This window comes from Heteronotia binoei, chromosome 1 (genome assembly GCF_032191835.1).
Source record: "Heteronotia binoei isolate CCM8104 ecotype False Entrance Well chromosome 1, APGP_CSIRO_Hbin_v1, whole genome shotgun sequence".
Lineage (NCBI taxonomy): Eukaryota > Metazoa > Chordata > Lepidosauria > Squamata > Gekkonidae > Heteronotia > Heteronotia binoei.
The window spans coordinates 41,077,566-41,093,919 of NC_083223.1; the positions used below are offsets into that span (position 1 = coordinate 41,077,566).

General features: G+C 41.3%; 1 protein-coding gene across 3 annotated transcripts; it reads right to left on the reverse strand.

Annotated features, from left to right (window-relative positions):
- Positions 1–4,138: 4,138 nt before the first annotated feature.
- Positions 4,139–15,913, reverse strand: MSGN1 (mesogenin 1). Of its 3 annotated transcripts, XM_060233605.1 has the most exons (4): positions 15,841–15,913; positions 15,676–15,750; positions 12,484–12,581; positions 4,139–5,488 (listed from the first exon to the last, which is right to left on the reverse strand). In XM_060233605.1, the coding sequence occupies exons 3-4, from the start codon at positions 12,486–12,488 to the stop codon at positions 4,939–4,941; spliced, it is 555 nt and encodes a 184-aa protein (XP_060089588.1). In that variant the 5' UTR covers positions 12,489–12,581; positions 15,676–15,750; positions 15,841–15,913; the 3' UTR covers positions 4,139–4,938. The 3 variants fall into 3 exon arrangements, 2 of the variants coding, with proteins under 2 accessions (XP_060089588.1, XP_060089578.1); XM_060233595.1 differs by lacking the exons at positions 15,676–15,750; positions 15,841–15,913 and adding an exon at positions 13,713–13,869; XR_009555170.1 differs by lacking the exons at positions 12,484–12,581; positions 15,676–15,750; positions 15,841–15,913 and adding an exon at positions 13,713–13,878 and having other exon boundaries at positions 4,139–5,739.
- Positions 15,914–16,354: the final 441 nt, after the last annotated feature.

Here is a 16,354-nt window from a genome sequence, read left to right on the forward strand (position 1 = left end):
CCTTTTTGCACATCATATAACCCAGCAATTATTGATAATCCCAGGAGTAATCACATGCAGTATGAAGGAATAATCCTGTGCGCTCAGTATGAGCTAACAATGCTAAATCCAAGAATGTCTCTCTCATTAGCCCCATTCCATCCCAGCCATCCTTTTCCATAGCGTGATGTACTTTTCCAGTCATTCTGTATAAATGCATGGCACATCTCTAAAATGTGCCATGTCCTAAGGGGGGAGGAGAGCACTCCCTTTCCCATTGCAGTCCCCATCTGCACTGCAGCAACATACAGCTTCTTCTCTCCATTCTTACAGTGGAAGGCAAAAAGAGGCCATGCTAAATCAATTGCAAGGAAAACTGCCAATGCAAATATTTCCTTCTCACTTTGCCATGTGACATGTGGCCTGTGACACTAATTATCTGAAAGTAAAAAGTAAATTAAGCCTTCAGCAGATTTACAGGAATTCGGAGGGAGGCTTGCTTTTCAGTGGGATGAAGGAAAAGAGCATTTGATAAGGCTGTTGTGGCACTTACCGTTATACTGAAGAGAATGTGCAAGCTCTGAATACATTTTGAAGGTGAATGATAGGCTATAACTTGAAAAGATTTCTTAATACTAAATTTTTCCTTTATTTGCAGGGACACAATTGGATCCCAAGGATATTCTCTTCTGAGAACCTTTCCATGCAATAGAAAATGTCCTCAGAACTGAATATGTGTGGATCTAAAAATGATTTTAACAACGTGCTCTAAGAGAGAATTTCTTAAGATATGCAATTTGTTTTTGAAATCCTCTGTTGTTGGACACTTAACAGTGCTTTGAGATGTGACAAAATCTTCCCAAGGTTAGGAACAACCTCACTTTAAACACGTCAACTGGTTTATGATGTCTGAGAATGCTGTCTCACTATACATATGGCATACCACCAAGCTGGGACACAACACAAGGCTCTGGGGGAGATACCCTACTTAGCACAAATTATTTTGTAAGTTGTAACCCTGAAGAAAGGTGATTTGGAATGTTCCACTCAAAGTTACTTTGGGTTGCAGTTTAGGTCTTCTGGACCTTGGCTGTCACAGGCTGCCTGTAAATGTGACCTAAAAGCTCTTTCTCCTTTATGAGCTTGGAGCACACTTAAGTCAGTTGCACAATTCATATTGGTGTTTAACAATGACATGTCACTCTCAGACAGAGGAAGCCATTGTAGCGCATATTATACTTTTAAGAAGCAGGAGTTTCTTGCATTTTCAAACACAAGATAGCCAGTGTGGTGTAGTGTTGGACTAAGATCTGGGAGAACTGGGTTCAAATTCAGACTTCTGCCATGGAAGCTCACTGGGTGATCTTGGGCCAGTCACATTCTTTCAGCCTAACCTGCCTCACAGGGTTGTTGTGAAGATAAAACAGAGGAGAGGAGAACGATGTAAGCTACCTTGGGTTCCCATTGGGGAGAAAGGCAGGGTATAAATGAATTAATGAAATTAAATGCATATGCAACATAGTAACATGCAAATCACCAAGGTAGGGGCATATTTCACACATTAATCTAGATTTTTTTTGTATAGAAATAATACCCAATATATGCATAGCTTATTTCATTAGCCAAATGCACCTGTCTGTATATTATATGCACACATGCCAGAGAGTCAGTCTTTGGCTGTACATAAATCAACCTATGTGTACAACACTCTGATAGACAGAAGCATGTCTATAAGTTTTGTCACACTTAAAGTAACCCACACATATCCAGGCCTCAGATTCAGTGGGAGCTCACAGGAGCACAGCTCCTGAACCTTTCTGAGAGTTCCACCTCCTCCTTCTGAGAGTTCCAACTCCTTGTCCATTGAATAGCATGTACAGCTGCATAACAATCCCTGGATGAGCTCCACCACCTATTTTTCTACAAAACCACCCCTGCACATATCACTTGTGGGGCACAGGATATCTTGGTGAATAATTTGCATATTGACCGGTGGGTACAACCTTCAAAAAGTTAAGTTGTGGCTAACTGTGTCATGAAAGCTTCCTGGGTGATCTTGGGCCAGTCACACACTCTCAGATTAACCTGCCTCACGGGGTTGTTGTGAGGACAAAATGGAGGAGAGGAGAAAAATGCAAGCTGCTTTGGGCCCTTATTGGGGGGAAAGGTAGGGTATAAATGAAGAAAGGAAATAAATGCCATTGCTTTTGAAGGGGCTTAACTGTGAACTGTTATCAGAATGTGCCCCTAATTATTAATGTTGTTGAAAAAGCAGGAGTCAAGTTTCACCTTTAAGACCAACCGATTTTTATTTAGAACATAAGCTTTCGTGTGCTCTTAAGAACACTTCATCAGACGAGGAATCCAGCACAGTGAGCAAAGCCATACATAGCTGAGCAGAGCCATACATAGCTGGCAGGCAGTGGCTCAGAATGCAACATGGTACAGATTTAAGAACCAATGACAGTGAAGTAAAATTATCTGGTAGGCAGTGGTTTAGAATGTAAAATGGTTCAATGACAGACTATTAAATTTTACTGCCTACCAGCTATGTATGGCTCTGCTCAGCTATGTATGGCTTTGCTCACTGTGCTGGATTCCTCGTCTGCTTAAGAGCACACGAAAGCTTACGTTCTAAATAAAAATTGGTTGCTCTTAAATGTGCGACTTGACTTCTGCTTTGTTCAACTGCTTCAGACCAACACGGCTGCCCGCTTGGATCTATTAGTGCTGTTGACAGCTGAATTTCTCACATCTGCTAAGAATGCTTAGAAATCAATGTCCAGATCAGTTTCTCCACTTGCTCTTTGGTTGCTATGCATTTGTGTTCAAACTGCATTTATGGCACAATCCAATGCAGAGTTACTCTAGCTTAAAGTATAAACTTTATACCTGCTGTTTCTATGGTCCTCAGGCTATAACTTATTCATATATATCGGGGGTGGGGAACCTTTTTTCTGCCAAGGGCCATATGGATATTTATAACATCATTCATGGGCCATAAAAAATTATCAACTTGGAAAAAAAATGCTCCGCTGAGGAAGAACGATTCAGGCCAGCAAAATTAATGCAAACAATTGTTTTTCTATTTGAAGCCACATGACGAGAGCCTAATCTGGCACACAGACACACACACACCCGGCCCACTGCCCTAGGCAAATGCATAGGACCAGGGCTTTTTTGTAGAAAAAGCCCAGCAGGAATTCAGTAGCATATTAGACCACATCCCCTAATATTAGCATATTAGGTCACACCATCTGGAATAATCAAGTGCAAACTGAACTGTTATAGTAACATTTCCCAGGCCCTGCAGCAATTCTGGCTGGCCCCAGGGAGGCTGCCGCACAGTACATCTGGGCCCTGTGATCTGTGCCTGGCCCTGGGGAGGTTGCTGCACAGCGCAGCTGGGCCTCACGATCCTCACTGGCCAGCCAGGCCCCAGGGAGGCTGCCACATGGCTTGGTTCGGTCCAGCAATCCCTGAGGGCCACACCAAGTGACCTCGAGGGCCGTATATGGCCCTTGGGACAGAGGTTCCCCACCCCTGATATATATGTTTAAAATATAATGGACACCAAAGGACCTTTTTAGTAAAGCGTCTAGTTGCTGGTGGTCTAATTTACATGCTATATCTCATATGCTTTAGAAACCTGTCCAATAATTTGGTCTTTTAGGAAGAAGTAATTACTCATATCAATTTTGCATTAGAATATTCATTGATCTTTGAGAATGCTTATATACTTTTAAATTATCTGCCTTGGAGACTAAGTGATGGACAATGAAAATGGACCCTTCATGTCCTTACTGTTGATAAAAAGATTTATATTACAACACTGGAGAGATGAATGCCCACCTGCCATAATCCAATGGATTGAGGGATTTACAATCTTATTAAAATGTGAACATATGACATATAGACAACAGTTGCACATGGACATATTTTTAAATGAGAACCTTTTACAGATGCTTAGACCTGCTACCAATGTTGTTATATTTTATTATTTTTATTTCTATTTTTTTTGGGGGGGGATTAATTATTTTTAAAAGCCCACTGGCATCTATGAGTTCAGACTGAAGTAACTTGCATAATATTGCATTGTCAATAGCCAATTACAAAGCTGTTCCATGTTTATAAAGAAGTAAATTATTTCTGGCTGAAATAGACCTAAAACATTGTACTGTTTATTAGAAGAATAACATTTTTGGAGCTAATTACTGACATTAGACAAAAGAAAAACATATTCTAAATAATAGTAACAATAATAATAAAAATAACAATAGGAAAATAACTACTCAGTATTAAGAACCAGTACAAAGAACTGGATATTTCCTTTTAAAAAAAATTACTATTAAAGACATTTTTTTATTGTACTATAGCATATGGATTCACGAAAGACTATTCTTCAACTACGTATACATACTATACTTCCTTCTTGCTGCTAACATAAAGTGCCTACTAACCAATACACATGATTTTAAAAAGTACATTTTATTTAGCAACCATGGATCACCTTCTAAAAACACATCCCAATAACTGAAAATGTTTAATAGTAAAAAAGATTATCAAGCAGAACTGTGTGCTATAAATCCTGTCAGAATAAATGTTGTAGAAATCGTTTCTGATTCCAGCAACAAAATAAGAGCCAAGCTGGATCAGACCAAAACCCATCAAGTCCAGCATTCTGTTCAAACAGTGGCCAACCAGCTGGATGGATTCTTAATCATCTGAGGTATTATATTCCTTCTTTGCTGTATTCCCCCCCCCCCAAAAAAAAACCAATGTCCTCTTTAATTCTGTTGCCATACATCTCCTCATAGCAGAAAAAAAATCTTCCGTGGAATAAGTTCACCATTATCCAAAATGATTTTTTGTCCTTTTCCTGTGGGTGTGGATGAGGGATGGTAAGAGAGTGTGATGCTTGTCTGTCTGAAAAGAAGGATCTTAAACTTCCAAGTCTCCTCAGGGCATCTGCGCCTGTTTGACACTGTTCAGCAGGTCTGTGAGCTCACCGATGTACTTGATTGTGTATTTCAGTGTCTGTATCTTGGTGAGAGGCTGTCCTCTTTGGCTGTAGATAGGAGGCAGATAGTTGCGCAGAGTGTGCAGTGCTTCGGCCAGGGTCCTCATCCGCAGCTTTTCTCTTTCACTGGCTTTTCTCCTGCGCTGGGCTGACATCCTGATTTTGGGACCCTTCTGGCCCTTGCCCTGTCCAGGGTTTGGAAGATAGATAGCAGGAAACTCCACCAAGGTATACCCCATCAAGCTATTGCTGCTGTCACTCCTGCTGCTGCTGCTGTTGGCACAGGGCACCTCCACAACAACCGGACAAGGAGAGGATGAGTAAGATTCAAAGGAAGGAGACGGAGACAGGCTCTGAGGGGATGGACACTGCCTTAGCACCATAGTTCTTGCATTGTTCTTCCAGTCCCATGAAGAAAGGAAGGGGGAATTCTCAGAGCTCACATTTTCTTCCATGCTGCTCACCAAAGTCTCTTGTAATTTGTCCTGTCTGGAGCAAGGATTTGGTGAAGAAAGAAGCAATTCCTGTCAGCTGCCAGCAAAAAAAAGTCTGTGGTCTCAATCTAAAGAGACCCTTTTATGAGGAGGGAGGGGTGGTGTAAGAAGAAGTGACAGAATGGGAAACGGTGTCAGGGTGTGGAGAATTCAAAAGAATGCAAGTGCTTGGATGGAAAATGAACTCTCGATGTGTTATCTTCTTCTCTATGATAATTATCAACCTTCAGCTAAAATTCATTTAATCTAAAAGGCAACAGTGAGAAAGGGAGGAGGAGGATTATCATCTTGTAACGAAAACCCGATTGAGCCTTCTTATCTACATTTAACAGTGCCCTGTGGAATAACTAACACCAGGAAGGGAAACAGAAAAAAAGGCCACAGGTTCAGCACCTAGGTCTGAATTTTACTTGGCAAAATTAGAGTTGAAATAGTCATAGACTAAAAAGGAAAAAGAAGACCCTTATCATGTAAAATTGTTTTAAGTAAAATACAGTCCACTATAGCCATTCATCTCCCATGATAATTCCACATGCTCCGTTTACCAAATACAGCAGAGAAATATATAATATTTCAGGGTTTGCATCTCAGTTTTATGTTATTTGGCATTAATTCAGACTATAAACTTAGAACATGTCTGAGAACATTGTTTCCCAAAATGCATTCTCAAAATATTTAAATATCCCATTATGTTAATTTTTAAGGTTAAGAAACACATGTTTAAAAGGCTTCTGATTTTATAATACCCCTAGTTTTATGTAACACAGAATTTTAAATAAAATAGTACATAATGCAAATACGTGGGCTTCTCTTTTAAAAATACAGTTGTATTCACTATAAAGAGGGAAAAAGAATAAATCCAATACAAATGAAGAACTAAAATAAAGGATACATATTACGGAGCTATTATAAACATCAATTATACAGACACAAAATGATCTTCTCATACAAGATGAGAAACATTTTATTTTCCAAATTTATCAGACACATGGCCACATAATAAACAGATTAGTTTACATAAACACACTCCATTAATTTTTCTAACCAATCCTCCATTGTCAGAATTATATTCTCCCAATTTTGAGTAAATGTTAATCTTGCAGATGCTACCGCATTAAGAACAAATCCATGAATATCCTTAGAAAGGAAATCTTGTGGACTTCTGAAAGCAACAGTGATAGCTAAACTGGTTTAAGTTAGGATGTACGTATATTCCCTAAGGGTGTTTTCAGAAATGATATTAACTGCAGACACAATTGTTTTTGCTAAGGAGACTCTGCACTAGAGTTGCCAACCTCCAGGTGGGGACTAGAGTTCTCCCAGAATTGCAACTAATGTCAAGACTACAAAGATCAATGCTCCTGAAGGAAATGGCACCTTTGGAGGGTGGACTCCATGGCATCACACCCCCACTGAGTTATCTCCTCCCATATTCTGCCATCTCCTGACACCACCCCCAAGTCTCCAGGAATGTTACAAATCAGATTGGCAGCCTTACAAAGCACATGGAGGTTGTGCTCTGTCATTTGCTAGAGCATTACCCCAGATGACACTGACACTTTTGAGTTGTATCAGAAGCAATGCCATTGTGCTAGGGATACCAGTCACATCCTCACGTTTCATCTAGGCACTTCCTCTCACCACATTGCTGAGCAGCAGCTGCCAACAGGATGTGGAGACAGCAGATCCCCATTCTTAGCGGGAAATTGGCAGCCCTAATGTATCTAATATCAAAAGTATACTAGGAGATGTGGTTTGAATTGCAGGAGAGTCCCAGGGTGTGATGAGATTTAAAGGCAATAACCAGCATTTTGAAAAGGCCCTGGAAACAAATAGGTAACCAATGCAAGATTGATGGAGTTTTGTATTCCAGGAAGCTCACATGCATTATAACAAGTGAAAGGACTTTTAGATTTAACATGAGTGAGTAGGTAGGTCAGACACCATCCAATATTGCCATAAATCAATGATCTGTGTACTCTGTGAGTCCACCTAGACCCACCTATTCACCTCTGCATTAGAGGTTCTTAACTTGCTGTGCTTTGGGGGCAAGGTGATGTCAGGGAGGTATAGGGAAGCAGGCAGGCAACCTTTCCTGACCTCCTGAAGCCCACTGCAGCTTGATGCAGCAGTGGGAGCAAAGGCGGGGAGAAATGGGGCACAATGTGGCAATGTCACTTCGAGGTGGAGACCTGGATATGGCATCACTTTGTTGGGTGATGGCTCTAGTAATTTCCCCAATTACTATGGTATTTACCATAGAGACTGGGGGAGGATTCCTAGATTGTCAAGTTGACATCACTTCTGGGTCTTCACCCACAAGTGATGATGCTGTATCAAGCGTTGCTTCCCTTCCCCTGCCCCACCCCCAAATGGTCCTGCCTGGAAACCTTAGGCAGTGTTAACAACTTTAAAACTATTAAAACAGTTTTTACAATACTACTGGCAGCCAATAAATTAATACATAAAAGGGAAGCACAACACAGTGCCTCTTATCTAGGGGAAGAATAGATGTCTTACAGATTAGTAAACAGAGAATGACCAAACAGGAAAAAGGGGAAAGAGACAATGGGGTGGCGGGGGGAGGGAGGGAGGGATGCCAGCCTAGATGGACCATTGCTGTCCTGAGCCATAGGCCTGGTAGAACATCTCTGTCTCACAGGCCCTTTTAATAGCAGCACAACTGACTCATATGGGCAACAGGAAAACAGAAGGCAAATCATGGACTTATGCAAATTAAGCATCTTCTGTAAATGAATACATACATAATGGGACTCGGGAGGCATATGAATCAGTTTAGTATTGGATCAATTTTACTGCACAATTAAAATATTAAATATTTTTTCAACCTTAAGGACTACCTTCTCTTGTACAAACATACCCCCTCATTCTGGTCATCTTGGAGACCCTCTTTTGGTTTCCCTCATCATCTGAGGTTAGACAGGTGGAGACCCAAGAAGTAGGGCTGTCAGGTCTGACTCAGGAAATATCTGGGGACTTTGGGGATAGAGCCAGGAACAAGGGTGTGACAAGCACAACTGAACTCCAAAGGAAGTTCTGGCCATCACATTTAAAGGGACCATGCTCCTTTTAAATGTCTTCCCTTCACTGGAAATAATTGAGAATGGGGGCACCTTCTTTTGGAGCTCATAGAATTGGAACCCCTTTTGAAACTTGGGGGGGGGGGTGAGAAGAGGCACAAGATGCTATGCTGAAAATTTGGTGCCTCTAGTTAAACAAACAGCCCCCTGAGCCCCAGATATCCACAGATAAATTCTACATTATACCCTAGGTTATAATGGAGTGCCAAGTGGATTCCCCTCCTTTCTGATAACCCTGAAGCAGAGAAAGGGCCTCCAAACCAGGCCCCCGACTAGGGATGGGCAGCCCTACAAGCGAGGGTCTTCTCCATTGTGGCCTCAGATCTTTGGAACTCCCTTGAGAGAGAGATTTGTTTGCCTCCCTGTCAGGATCTTTTGCCAGCAGGTGAAGACCATTTTGCTTCATCTGGCATACTCCCAAGAACAGATTTTGGCCCTCCTCCTCCTATTGTTTGTTTATGTTTTTTTAATTGCATTTTATATTTTAACTGTATTATGTTTAAATGCTTTAACATTTTTATGTTCGTTTCCTTGTAGACCCTGAATGGATGGAAAGGCAGCATAAAAAAATGTTTTAAATAAATAAAATACTGCACGCCATTGGAGGAGAGGAATCCAGAGACAGTTCAGTTTCCCTGGTCTGTGTTTTAAGGCATTTTTAAAGATATAAAAATCATTCTTTGAGTCTCTCAATTTCCTCCATCTCATAAAAATGTTGGGAAAGTCCCTTTTGTCATTCAGCTCTTTCATAATGTTGACAGTTTTTTGAGTTATAGCTCTAATATCATAGGTATGCTCAGTGACAGTTTAAAAACGATGAAGGCATTTCCTGCTTGAATGATAGTTTTGTTTTTCTCTGCTGTAATTTATTCAGAAGTCTGAAAGTCCTCATCTGCTTTGTATAATGAAGAGTTCCTTAGACATATTTCTGAATATATAATCAGAGACTAAAGAGGGTTGTGTGTGTGTGTGAAATTATATTATTAAAATAGGTTTCTCCATGAGCAACTGCTGGCAATTTTCTTATGCAAAACAAAATAAAGTGGATAGTGTCACAGAATGGTTTGTTTTATCACCTTCATGTTCTGAAGAAGTGTGCACACACATGAAAGCTTATACCCAGAATTAAACTGCATTGGTCTTAAAGGTGCCACTGGACTCAAACGTTCTCCATATTCCTCTAGCGAAAGAGTTAAAGCCCAAGAGAAAAAAATCTTAGCTGATACAAAGTGGTAAACTTCATTCAAGATAGCAGAGCTACTTCTGTCCATATCATTTGGTTCTCAGCTTAGCTTAAAACGTTGTACACTCTAGATGTGTCTTTAGTAGCTAGGCTTGCCAACCTCTTGGTGGGGCCTGGAGTTCTCCTGGAATTACAACATAGCTTCAGACTGTAGGGATCAGTTCCCTTGGAAAACCTGACAGCTTTGGAGGGTGGATTCTTTGGCATAACATCTCCGCTGAACTCCTTCCCTCTCCAGACTCCATCCTCCCCTGGCTGCCTCTCATAAGTACTTCCTGACCTGGAGCTGGCAACCCAAACCATCTATATTCAGCCATATCACAAACCTATGTTCATGCATTTATTTCTAATGATATATGTGAGAACTACCAGGGCTTTTTTGTAGCAGGAACTTCTTTGCATATTAGGCCCCACACCCCTGATGTAGCCAGTCCTGGATCTTACAGTAGGCCCTATACTAAGAGCCCTGTAAGCTCTTGGAGGACTGGCTACGTCAGGGATGAGTAGCCTAATATGGCAAAGGAGTTCCTGCTACAAAAAAAACAAACCCTGATGACTACAAAATAAACAAATAACAAAGCTGCTACATTTACAAATCATTATTCTCCAGATATTAAATTACTATTTCAGTATCCAAAACCATTATCTAGAATGGATAACACCGATATGGAGCACATCCTAGAATCAGTTTACAAATTCTACCCAGTTTTCCAGCAATCTTAAACTTCTGATACTTCAGTTACCGTAATCTGAACAGCTCTCAATTTATTTCATCTCTTTCGAGAAAGTGCCTTTTGTTGTACCAACATTGTTAAAAATTGAATTATGCTGCTGCAACTATATTTATTTGTTTTACTTAGAATACTTTTAGGGTGCCTCTTCAGAGTTCTGCTCAGTGCTGTTGACGATTAAAAGCCACAGTATTAAAACACACCATTAGAAATAAGCAGAATTAAAAACTACCCATAAAACAGAAGCAGACCATCAAAAAGCTGTTAAGAGAAAAGCCCTAATTAAAAACCTGGGTAGGAAGATGCATTTTAACCCTGGCACCTCCAAAAAAATAAAGTAGCATCAGGTGAGCCTGCAGGGGGAAGCCATTCCAAAACTGAGGTGCCTCTTTGTGGAGGCCTAATCAAGTCAAATACCTATAATCCTTTAAGAACTGTCACCACATGATTAAGTGATAAGAAGAAGACTGCAGATTTATACCCTGCCCTTCTCACTGAATCAGAGACTCAGAGCGGCTTACAATCTCCTATATCTTCTCCCTCCACAACAGACACCCTATGAGGTGGGTGGAGCTGAGAGGGCTCTCACAGAAGCTGCACTTTCCAGGACAACTCCTGCAATAGCTATGGCTAACCCAAGGCCATTCCAGCAGCTGTAAGTGGAGGAGCAGGAAATCAAACCCGGTTCTCCCAGATAAGAGTCTGCACACTTAACCATTACACCAAACTGCCTCTCTGGACCACAAGGAAGGTGTATGCCTGACCCAGAAGAAATTGCATCTGAAACCATCTTGCAAAACTTTGAGCTCATATGACCAACTACCACATATGGCAAAATGTTGCCTTATTAATGCTAGAGAACTAATATCTCCCATCTCTTTGAAGGGTGGGGAGAATATGTCCTACCCCGTTTGCAAGGAGAGAGATGCTACTGCCATCTCCAAACAGCTTTCTCTTGAAAAAATAATTACCCCAAAATCTAGATCAATGTGAAGTGTGTCTGTGCATGTATTTCTTCCCTCTGTCCTGCCCTCGGTTCACATTTGCTTATTGTAGGCACAAGGCTTTTCAATGTCAGCCAGAGCAGACACCTTGGATGCCTCTTCAAGTACACTCATTTATGCTGCTTCAGTTAAACATGTCAAGCTAGGCATGACCTGGCAGATCAGTGATTTAAGATCTTCCATGTTTTTTTTTTACCATAAGTTTAAAAGAATCCATGACCGATGGCATCTGAAAACTGGATGTGAGATAATCTTTCCCTCATATTATTTTCTTGATTCAAATTGCTGCATAGGGAAACAGCAGCTCCAAGGAAAAACAGCCCAAGAAAAGGCTAGTAGCTCAACTCCATAGTTCCAATCATTCCACAGCTGTTTTTAGGCTTTTTAAGGGGGGGGGGCAAGAGGAGGCCATATGATGCATCTCATAGGTCATGTCTAAATTCATGTCCTGGGCAACCTCAATGTAGGGGCCATTTGATTTCAGTGAGAAAAACAGAAAGGGTAAGGGGATTATTTGCTACAGAATAACTTTGGTTTATTAAAGTCTGTAATTAGAGTTGCCAACTTCCAGGTGGGACCTAGTGATCTTCCAGAATGACAACTGATTTCCAGAGTCTAAAGTTCATTTCCCTTGGAGAAAATGGCTGCTTTAGAAGGTACAGTTTATGGCATTATGTCTTGCTTAGACCCCCGCCCCCCTCCCCAAACACAGTCCTCCCTAGGCTTCATCCACAAATCTCCAGAAATTTCCCAACCCAAAGCTGGCAACCCTAAGTCTGTTCCATAGGTGAAATTTTCTCTGTACAAAGAGATCTGGTGGGATGTAGCCGCTCAGAGTTTTAGACTCTGACCCAGGTTCAAATCCCCACTCTGCCTTTGGACCAGCCAATCTGTCTCTCAGCCTCACCTACCTCATGGGGTTGTTATGAGGATAAAATGGAAGAATGGAGAAGGAAGGCTGTAATCCACTTCAGATTCCACTTGGGGGTAGAAAACAGTGTAAAAATATCTAGAAGAATACAAAGCAAAATGAATAAACTAATATAAAATTGCAACATATCTCTCGCTATGATCCTCAGTTAATAACAAATGCCCTACAGGTGGACATTATTGCCCACATTGAGCTCTTTTCCAGTCACTTACTTGCAAGATCAGGGCCAACACGCTCTCTTTAAACCCCTCAATGTGAACATTTGATCCTTCCTAAAGTGGCAAAGTGGCAATCCCGACTGCGATATGACAGCAACTTCCTAATTCATTAAGACAACTGGCCTCTAATCAGCCGGCTTCCTAGATGAAAAAAGGGAGACCCATGTGCTGAATTTACACCTACCCACCTTTTAAGTACAGATTTTATGACTTGGCCTTTTCCAGCTGATATTAGGGAGGGACTTTTTAATACCCCTGTGAACAGAAGTTGAAAGAAGATTATACTGTGTGGTTGGTCTTTAATGTTTGGCTTCCCATTTCGGCAAGAAAAGGAAGGAGGGCAAGAGATGGTGCAGGGCACAGGCTGGCTGGCCTTTATTATATGATCAGAAAAGAAGAACTCTTATGAAAACAGAGAGTTCAACAACCACAATCATGAAACACAAAGGTAAAAGGAATAATCTGTATTTTTAAAAACTTCAGTATTCCTTCAACCTATAACATACATCGTTTCAATGAAATTCCAAATATTACCTACTCTTCAAAAAATAAAGTCACAGACACATTTGTTTGTGAACTAGTCACTCTGCAGGATTACCTATGCATAAAGATACAGCTAGTATAGAACAGGAATACTGGACTTTCCTACTTTGAAGCAAATCATTTATTTTATTCACATATTTCCTCTGTTGCTCCCCAAATAAAGACCCAAAACTACGGTTCCAGCCTATAGATAGGGTTTGGAGATCTCCTGCTATTACAATTAATCTCCAGACTACAGAGATGAGTTCCCCAGGAGAAAGTGGCTGATATGGAGAGTGGACTCTATGGTATTATACCCTGCTGTGCTCTGTCCATGTCCCAAACCCCACCCCTCAAATCTCCAGGTATTGACAACCCTACCTAAAGCAGCTCCCAGAATAAAGATACAAAAACCAATAGACCCAGGAGAAAGGGGATCTTCCTACTAGTTCTAGGCTATGAACCTTACACTGTCAGAGGTCATGTGTCCTCTCACTGTTGCCTATTATCTCATGCCACTGCACAGAAGAAAGGCAAACACTCAGCCTGGATGTTACATGGTGGCAGCCATCTTGTCACAATTCTTCCTAAGGCAGAATCAAGTTTCATTTATTTCAGTAGGAGATAGGGTTGCCAAGTCCAATTCAAGAAATATATGAGGATTTGGGGGGTGGAGCCAGGAGCAAGGGTGTGACAAGCATAATTGAACTCCAAGGGAGTTCTGGCCATCACATTTAAAGGGACTGAACACCTTTTTAAATGCCTTCCTTCCATAGAAAATAATGAAGGATAGGGGCACCTTCTTTTGGGGCTCATAGCATTGGACCCCCTGGTCAAATCTTTTTTAAACTTGGGGGTATTTTGGGGAGAGGCACTGGATGCTATACTGAAAATTTTGTGCCTTTACCTCAAAAAAACAGCCCCCTCAGAAGAACCCCAAATACCCACAGATCAATTCTCCGTTATTTCCTATGGGAATACATCTCCATAGGGAATAATAGAGTTCTCAGCAGACATTTCCCTCCCCTCCCTCCACTTTCTGATGACCCTGACCCTGAAGCAGGGGGAGAGCCTCCAAACCGAGGAATCCCCTGCCCCCACCTGGGGATTGGCAACCCTAGTGGGAGAAAGTCAGCATGTACTTAGTGAGGCTGAAACATGTTTAACTTTGGCTCTGCTGTGCCTTATTTGAAATCAATGCCTTTATTTTTACTGTGATGGGTTAACGCTGGTCTTTGGTATGGAAGAATATGTAGGGAAGAATAGGTGGTGGTGGTAATGGTGACTTCATTTTTCATCTGGCATTTCTTCAAAGCACTTTAAAGATGTTAGACAACAGTGTTGCATGATCTTCATACAATTAGTCCCACAAAAGGTGCTATTCACACAACTCCTTATGCCTTGTTAGCCCATGCAGTGGCGCACATGACTGCTCTGTGAAAACCAATAATATTACTGAGCTGAAAACAGATTCTGTTTGGGGACTGATCTCACAACTGCTCCAAAAGTTGGAGTTTGCTGCTGAGAAGTGAAAGGCCCATCTGTTCAGATTGAATTCAGACATAGTTGCCAGTTATATGACCAAGTCATTCCATGGCGGCGTGGCTTTAAAAAGTAAGTGTCAGTGACTGAAAAATATTGTCTGCTATAACCTAAAAGGGTCTTGTGGCACTTTTCAGTCTAGAAAAAAATGAGGGGGTATGAGGAGACACGATGTTTTAGAGTCACCAGGTCTGTGTTGGAAAATACTTTGAGGGTGGATCTGGGAGAGGGTAGGGTTTGGGGAGGGAACCCAGCATGGTATAATGCCATAGAGTCTACCCTTCAAAGCAGCAATTTTCTTCAGGGGAGATGATCTCTGACAGCAGGAGATCAGTTGTAAAGACAGGCAGATCTCCAGGCCCCACCCGGAGGCTGTGCAACAGAAAAAAGTCACAAGAACAGGATACCTGGAGAACAAGCAGATAGCTCTGTGTACAATATGCCTCTTTGTAAAATATTTCTATAATATAGTGGGTTCAATGCAAGAAAGAGGTGAGGTGGTAGTGATCATAGCTCTCTTTATTCAGTACAGCATAGTATAGGGCTGCACTCTAAGACTGAAGACTGGGCCAACGGAGCCAACTTATATACACTCAAGGTTCCTGTGCTAGCATGCTATTGGACCATTCAAACCAGCAGGGGGCCCATGATTGGAGCAGGACAGCAGAGATTTGGATCCTACTGTCCAAGTCCCCAAGCTCAGTCCTGCAGGCTCCAATGAGCCAGGCACGAACACCATTCACTATACACATTTAAGATCACATATACAACAATTTCTCTGAGTTTTCAATCCAGAATATTTCACAAATAATTTCAGTCTTTCCAATCTCTTTACTGATGGCAAAAAACTGTATCCGGGTTTGCACAATGCAAGCAATGAATAAACGTACCAGCACCAGCAACAGGTGTAACCAGTCTACTCTCCTGTTTCACAATGAAGCTCTTTCCAAGCTATTATTTTTTGCCTATAAAACAATCACATAATTACCAATTTTGTACAAAATAACTTTCATACACTCTAAAACAAATGCACCTCAACAGGCATATCTACTTACCAATGTCTTACACATCTCTTCACACTCAAAAATTAATTTTATCTCTCACACACCAACAATTAATGGTACCTTTAGCTTCCTTATTCAAGTGAGTATTGATATACAAGCTGTCAGGTGCATCCAATTACAATTACAGCAACCCATCAAAGGGAACTCATACCAAAGACACTAATACCAAGTACTAGAACCCATGCCAAATACTAGAATTTGTGAGCACCCAATGAAGTTGATGGGAAATCACTTCAGGACAGATATGTTTATTTTATTTATACCCCACCTTTCTCCCCAATGGGAACTCAAGGCTGCTTACATAATTCTCCTTCCTTCATCTTATCCTCACAACAGCAACCCTATGAGGTAGGCTATGCAGAGAATGTGTGACTGGCCCACGTTCACCCTGCAAGCATCCATGGCAGCATGGGGATTTGAACCTGGTTCTCCCAGATAGCTGGGAGATCCTAGTCCAACAATCTAACCACTACACCGCACTGGCTCTCCTGAAAAGGAAATAGTC